This window comes from Octodon degus, unplaced genomic scaffold (assembly GCF_000260255.1).
Source record: "Octodon degus isolate 3935 unplaced genomic scaffold, OctDeg1.0 scaffold00123, whole genome shotgun sequence".
NCBI lineage: Eukaryota > Metazoa > Chordata > Mammalia > Rodentia > Octodontidae > Octodon > Octodon degus.
In genome coordinates this window covers 7,009,837-7,016,737 of record NW_004524699.1, presented here as the reverse complement: position 1 = coordinate 7,016,737, position 6,901 = coordinate 7,009,837, and the positions used below count along the sequence as shown (strand labels likewise).

The 6,901-nt window shown below is 59.2% G+C and overlaps 1 protein-coding gene across 2 annotated transcripts in view; it reads left to right on the top strand.

The window, feature by feature from the left end:
• The window catches only part of Cercam (cerebral endothelial cell adhesion molecule), an 18,688-nt gene that overhangs the window by 512 nt on the left and 11,275 nt on the right, over positions 1 to 6,901 (top strand). The window contains exons 2-8 of one of the 2 annotated variants that reach the window (XM_023700316.1): positions 1,703 to 1,799; positions 2,281 to 2,384; positions 4,187 to 4,297; positions 4,428 to 4,545; positions 5,236 to 5,370; positions 5,492 to 5,696; positions 6,703 to 6,822. In XM_023700316.1, the coding sequence (XP_023556084.1) occupies positions 4,206 to 4,297; positions 4,428 to 4,545; positions 5,236 to 5,370; positions 5,492 to 5,696; positions 6,703 to 6,822 (670 nt within the window). In that variant the 5' untranslated portion in view covers positions 1,703 to 1,799; positions 2,281 to 2,384; positions 4,187 to 4,205. Of the gene's footprint in view, positions 1 to 1,702; positions 1,800 to 2,280; positions 2,385 to 2,815; positions 3,038 to 4,186; positions 4,298 to 4,427; positions 4,546 to 5,235; positions 5,371 to 5,491; positions 5,697 to 6,702; positions 6,823 to 6,901 lie in introns of those variants that run through there. The other variant, XM_004640480.2, reaches the window with a different exon arrangement.

Genomic DNA, 6,901 nt, shown 5'->3' with positions numbered 1-6,901 from the left:
GTAGGTGCTTTAGACCACTGAGCCATCTCACCAGCCCCCAAGAGTCCATTTTTGGCAGTGGTAGTACTCGTGGTAGTACTGGTGGTCGTGGCAGCAGTGGGAGTGTCCACTTGCATGGTCCTGAGCTGAGCAGCGAGGAGCGAGAGAGGAGGTCATGCAGGAGGCTCTGGGAAGCTGACCGGGCAGTGGAGGCCGGCTTCTGCTTTGGATGGGTGGCCTGTGGCCCAGGTGAGCAGTGGTGCAGGTCCAGTTTCCAGAAGGAGGGACTAGTCCATGCAGTCTGCCACAGAAGGGAAGCTGCATGGCAAGCCTCTTGGAAGTGTCCCCTGCAGGGTGGCTGGAGGACACCAGTCCAGTAAGAGCTGCCTTGACCCAGATTAAGCAGTGAACAGAGGTAAAACAGGAAGCAGGGTCCAGAATCCCTGTTCAGAAGCGTGGAGTGAGAGACAGCAGGCTGACCGCGTAGGCGCCTTGCCGTTTTCTTAGTTTCAGTTAGGGGAGACACAAGTCCTTTGGCTTGGGGAGGAAGGGCCCAGAGAAGGGGAGCCTGGGATACAGAAGAGCAAGGGGGCCACACGGAGGGCCTGGGGCTGATCTGGTAGGGGGGCTCTGCCACAGGTGGGCAGCACAGAAGCTGACTTGGTGCCTGCTGGGAAGAGAATTTGGGTGGAGAAATGAGTTTCCAGATGTCTTCTCCTCCATCCAGAGGGGGCAGAAGACCCTTGGGTGAAGGGGACAGGCTGGGTGCTCAGGAAGACCTAGGGCATTTGAAAGCTGCTGAGGAGAACAGGGAGAACAGGATGCAGGGAGCCGGCTGAGGGTGAAGATGAGGGGCTGGAACCTGGCTGAAGCAAAGTGGATATGGGATCTCCCGTCCTGCAGGGTGGGTGAGAACTGTGGGGCCTGGGAGGGAAGAGGAAAGGGAGTGGCATTGGAAGGAGGAGAGGCCTCTGGGCCAGTAGGAGTCTCTTCTCTTCATTCCTTTGGGTGGCTGTTACAAAGCACCTCTGACTGGATAATATTTATTTGCATATTTATTTATTTATTTTGTGTTTTTGAGACAGGGTCTCACTATGCAGCTCAGCCCTTGAGCTCACTTTGTAGCCCAGGCTGGTTTCAAACTCAGTGGTCATCCTGCCTCAGCCTCCCAAGTGCTAGACTACAGGCACCACCACACCTGGTTTATTATTATTTAGGTTTTTATTTGTCTCACAGTCAGTTTTTTTTTTTCAGTGCTGGGGACAGAGCCCAGGGACTCAGCCATGCCACGTGTTTGACCTTTTTATAAGGGTACAAATCTCCCTCCTGGCTTAATCACCTCTCGAAGGCCCCTCAATACTGCCATACTGATGATGACGTTTAAGTTTATGGATGTTGCGGTCACAATGTTCACACCACAGCATCCCATGATCAACAGGGCAGGCAGAGGCTCTGGGCAACTCTTGGCTGGAGACGGTGGATATTGCTTGGGTTTAGAGGGGGATTTCACCCTGGGAGAAGGCCTGCCTCTCTAACAGAGGCTCTCACTGCTGGGCTGTGGCCTCTGCACCTCCATGGCACTGTGTGGGTGAGTGTGTGTGTGTGTGTGTGTGGTACCGAGGATTGAACTCAGGACCCTGCACTTGCCAGGCAAGCGCTTATTCTACTGAGCTTATCTCCTCGGCCCTCTGCACCTCCATGGACTGTGGGACTCTCTTTTCAGGGCCACTGGCCGGAAGTTGTGATGGACCCAGGTGGAGGCTCGGGGCCAGGCCAGTGCAGGACTCCTGGGCAGAAGGCATCCTCAGGCGGCTCAGTGGGTAAGTGCGGCTCTTGATTGGTCCCACCCCTAGGCCCTGGGAAGAGGCAGAAGGGTCACCCAGATCTTCCAGTTGCCAGGGAGGGTGGGGGGCGGGGGGAGCTCTCTCTTCTGCAGCTCTGTCTGCCAACCCTGAGCTTCCGGTGCATTCATTCTCCCAAGGAGTACGGGCAAATCCTGCGGTTAGGTGGTGTCTTCAGCCAGATGTGCCCGTGAAGATCTGAGGCTCAGGAAGGGTGACCCATGGGAGGTCCCAGCAGATATCCAGCCAGGACCCACTTCGGACGCCCGGGGGCCCCTCCCCTGTTTTGTACCCCTCCTAAGGAAGTCTAGAGATTCCCTTCCAACCCAGCAGGGTCCTCGACCTGGGCCTGCCCCAGCGGAGGCAGTCCCTCTGCTTCGGGGAAAGGAGTTGGGTCTTATGAGGGACTCTGTGTCCCCAGATCCTATTCTCAGTCTGCGCCGAGTTTGCTGTCTTAAAGGGCAAGAGGAGACTTCGTGCCGTGAGGAGACGAGAATGGTTAAGTGCCGGGACGCCGGGCGAGGAGCGAGGAGCGAGCAGCGCTGAGGGATGGCGGCGCCCCAGGTTAGAACGCCGACCCTGTCCTCCCCCTTCCCCAGCGGGGCCTTCCGGGTAAGCCCAGAAGTCTCATCAGCCGTCTGCGAAGTTGCCTTGTAGGTCCGCCAGAGGGCGCCCGGGGCAGAGGCGATAGTGGGCTGCAGGACGGCTGCGCCAAATGGGTCCTGCCGCACGACGCACTCGGGCTTGCGGCCGAGGCCCGCGTGTAAACTGCGTGGTTAGGGAATCAGGATCGAGAGAGTCCGGATTCCGGGGCTGAGGTCTCAGGGTGCGAGGACTCCATGTTCTCCATGCCGTTCCCCGAGCCCCCACCTCTCTGCTTTCCTGCTCTGGCAGTGGCGGAGAAAACCCGGTACGGGCTTGGGGAGCGGCCGTCCACCCGCCCCTCGACCCGCCAGGCCCCGCCCCTAGCCCGCCCCGCCCACTCCCTCCTGGGCCCGGGCGGGGGGCCGCAGCAGCCCCGCGTCAGCCATGCGCTCGGCGCTGCTGCTCGCGCTGCTGCTCCTGGTGGGGCCGCAGTTGCGGGCTTCAGGGGTCGCTGAGCCGCCACTTCCCTCCGTGGTCCTGGCCATCCTGGCTCGTAATGCCGAGCACTCCTTACCCCACTACCTGGGTGCCCTGGAGCGGCTGGACTACCCCCGGGCCAGGCTGGCCCTTTGGTGAGCGACGGGGCTTGGGGACCCTCTGGGCATACAGCCCCTAACCTCGCGGGTGACCCCATTTCTCCTCTCATTCAGACCGACAGTCCCCCCCCCTCCCCCCCGTGCCCCTTCCCATACAGGCCCTCTTCTACCCTAAGCCCAGGACAGGACCCCTTTCCCCTGGAAGGGGGATCAGGGAAGACCACAGATCCATGCAGTGACCCCCGACCCTCCTTCTGGCCTTTTACACCTCCTCCTGGGCCTGCCCCAGGGTCACTGGGTCCCAGACCTTCTTGCCCCAGCCTTCACCCCAGACGAAGGGAATCCCTGGGGGACCTGCGGTTGGCTGGGTTTGGAGTGGAGCAACTGGACGCTCTGGGGTGCCTTGGGGTCCCTGCAGACTGGAAGCTCCTGGGGAGCAGTGGGGAAGCCTGGCTCATGCCTTCCCACTGAGCTTGTGCCACGTCCTCCTCATCTGGACCCCGGCTTCCCCATGGGGCACTATCATCAGAGGCCACAACCCCAGTCTGTGAAAGCCAAACAGGGAGGAGCCGGGCTGAGGCTGGGCTGACATAGAATGACAGACTCCTTGGGAAGCCCCAAAGCCGGCTTGGGAGGGGCTGGCCGGCAGACGCCCACAGTCACCACAGCTGGGGAGTGGTGAGCGCCCACCCCTAAGCCCTGACACGTTGTCGTCTGCTGTGGTGGGGAACTGGCTTAAAGGGACAACATCTCCTGAACTGGAGGAGGCTGGAGGAGGCTAAGCTCTCCTCCCTGTAGCCACAGAGCTAGGGCTGTTCACACTCTCTGGGAGCACAGTGTGTGGTTCTGTCCTGGGACAGAGTGGGGAAGGAGGAAAGCACCTAGTCCTGATTCAGAGAGAGAAAGGACCTGGTTTGGGGTCACACAGCAAGGAAGGAAAGTAATCAGCAAAGGCGACAGGCATTAAGATGCACTCTTTAGTCTGGGCTGTGACAGGCAGGGCAGCTTACAGTTAGAGAGGGATGTACATGTCTGAGGAGGGCACAGGACTGGTCCCAGGGTAATGATGAGGTGCTGTTCCCAGAAGCAGCCAGCCTTGAGGTGTCCATGCCGTGTGTCATCCTGGCTGCCTTGGGGTTCAGTGCCGTGGCCCCTCACTCAGCCTCTCTCCTCCCATGTTCCCAGGTGTGCCACAGACCACAACATGGACAACACCACAGCGATGCTGCGGGAGTGGCTGGCTGCTGTGGGCCACCACTATGCAGCTGTAATCTGGAGGCCTGAGGGCGAGCCCAGGTGTGACTGAGGGGAGGGAGGAGGACAGCAGTCACTCAGAGGGGACAAGGGGCACCCAGAGCCAAGCCCTTCAGGGCAGCAGGTGGTCTGTGCCTGCCCCATGGCACATCTCGTTTCTTTACTCCCTCAGGCCCTACCCGGATGAAGAGGGTCCCAAGCACTGGACCAAAGAAAGGCACCAGTTTCTGATGGAGTTGAAGCAGGAAGCCCTGACCTTTGCTAGGGACTGGGGGGCCGACTATATCCTGGTAAGGAAGCCTGGTTTAGCACTGGGTGTCTGAGTCAGGCGCAGTGACGCAGGCCTGTAACCTCCTATAACCTTAGCACATAGGAGGCTGAGGCAGGAGGATCACCACAAGTTCAAGGCCAGCCAGATGTGTCAGGGCTACAACTGAGACCCTGATAGAAGTGTTGGTGTTGGGCCACATGAGGTGTCTAATGTGGCTCCTGACATTTGCGCTCCAACTCATGTGGTTGAGTCCGAAGCTAGGTACTAAACCTGACTCCCTAAGCACTTGCCTGGCAAGCGCAAGGTCCTGAGTTCAATTCCTGGTTCCACAAGAATAAATAAATAAATAAATAAATACATAAATGAGCCTGACTCTTGGAGACAGGCTCCAGGGTGCATTCTGGGCCTAAATTCCTGGGAGTGCCCAGAATACACTGAATCGAGGTCTCTGGACTAGCGCGCAGGTCTTTGCACCTCCTCCCTCAGCCAGCTCTCAGAGGAGGGCTTAGATCAGCTGCTCAGGTCTGGTCCCAAGGCCCGTGCCCGGGCCAGATTCTGGGTGATGAGCAGCTCTCCCAGTGTGGTGGCCGGAACTCAAGGGGACTCCACTCTGGGCCTTTGGTTGCCTTCAGGGACCCCTACCCACCTACCTCCTTGGAGACTGCAGCCCACCAGGGCCCAGGCCCATGATGTCCCCCTCCGCCCACAGTTTGCAGACACCGACAATATTCTAACCAACAACCAGACGCTGCGGTTTCTGACGGGGCAAGGGCTGCCTGTGGTGGCCCCCATGCTGGACTCGCAGACCTACTACTCCAACTTCTGGTGTGGGATAACTCCTCAGGTGAGGGGGGTGGGCTGTTGCAGTCCAGGCTTCCGGGAGGGGCCCAGCACCGCTGGGACCCTGCAGGCTTTGGGGTTTGTGGCAGGGGAGTCCTGCAGCCCAGAGTGTCCACTGTCCCCAGGGCTACTACCGCCGCACGGCTGACTACTTTCCCACCAAGAACCGCCAGCGCCGGGGCTGCTTCCAGGTCCCCATGGTCCACTCCACCTTCTTGGTATCCCTGAGGGCAGAGGGGACAGCCCAACTGGCCTTCTACCCCCCTCACCCCAACTACACATGGCCCTTCGATGACATCATCGTTTTCGCCTACGCCTGTGAGGCAGCTGGTGAGGACCTGCACCCTGTGCGTCCCTTGAGGCCTCAGGGCCTTTGCACATGCTGTTCTTTCCTGCTCTGTGTTCTGTCCCGTTCATACCCGCTTGTCCTTTGGTCATAGCCTTGCCTGCACCCCTGCCCTGGTGGGTTAGGTGCCCTCATGCATTCCTTCACTGGGCAAGCATTTGTGGACCAGCTACCTGTGCCAGTCCCTGTCCTCTCAACCTCCCTTCCAGTCACAGCTGTGCCAGGAAGGAGAATCCTTGATTTGGGTGCTCTAGAAGCTTAGCCTAGAGGCCTCTCGGTCAGGGAAAACAAAACAACCCCATCACACACCCTGGAGGCTGCAGGGTAGCTTAGTGGCAGAATTCTTGCCCAGTTGGGAGGCTCCTAGGAACCCCCAGCATCACACACAGAAAAAGAAAAAGATGGCATGCACCTGTCCCTGAGGATGGTTCTAGTGCAGGTGACAGATCCTACGGAGAAGAAGCCACTGCGGCTGGCAGGTGGCAGATGGTGTGGAAGATACACTGGGGAAGGGAAGTGTAGGGCTGTGGACAAAAACTGATTGGGGGCCGGGGAGATGGCTCAGTGCAATAAGCACTTCCCTGGCAAGTGCAAGGGCCTGAGTTCAATCCCTGGTTCCGCAAAAAAAAAAAAAACAACAACAACAACAAAAAAAACTGATTGGCCCTGCGTTAGGCTGCACAGTGGGGATGCAGAGAGATGGCTCTGGGGTGCCAGAGCTGTGCTGCTCACCCCATCCTGTGGCGCTTTCCTCACCTCCATCCATCACGCAGCGAGGCGCCAGGGCCCTGCAGGAGCATCACACAGTTCTGCCCAGAAGCAGGACTCCAGCCATCCTCATGGGCACCAAGTCCTTTGACCCTGCAGCCCACAGGTAGGGCCCACGCTCCACAGGAGTCTCGGTTGGGGTAGCAGCAGCCCCGGCCCTCAAGCTCTCAGCCAGATGCTCCGAGCCCTGCCCTGCTGGCTCTCATTCGGCCTTTCCTGCAGGGGTCTCGGTCTACGTGTGCAACGAGCACCGGTACGGGTACATGAACGTGGCCGTGAGTCCCCACGGGGGGCTGGAGGACGAGAAGATCAACTTCGTTCACCTGATCTTGCAGTCTCTAGGTGAGGCGGGGGCCTGTTCTGTGCCCTGCTGGTGGCTCCCTGCCTTCCTTCACTGCATGCCTTTCCTTTCTTGTTCTCT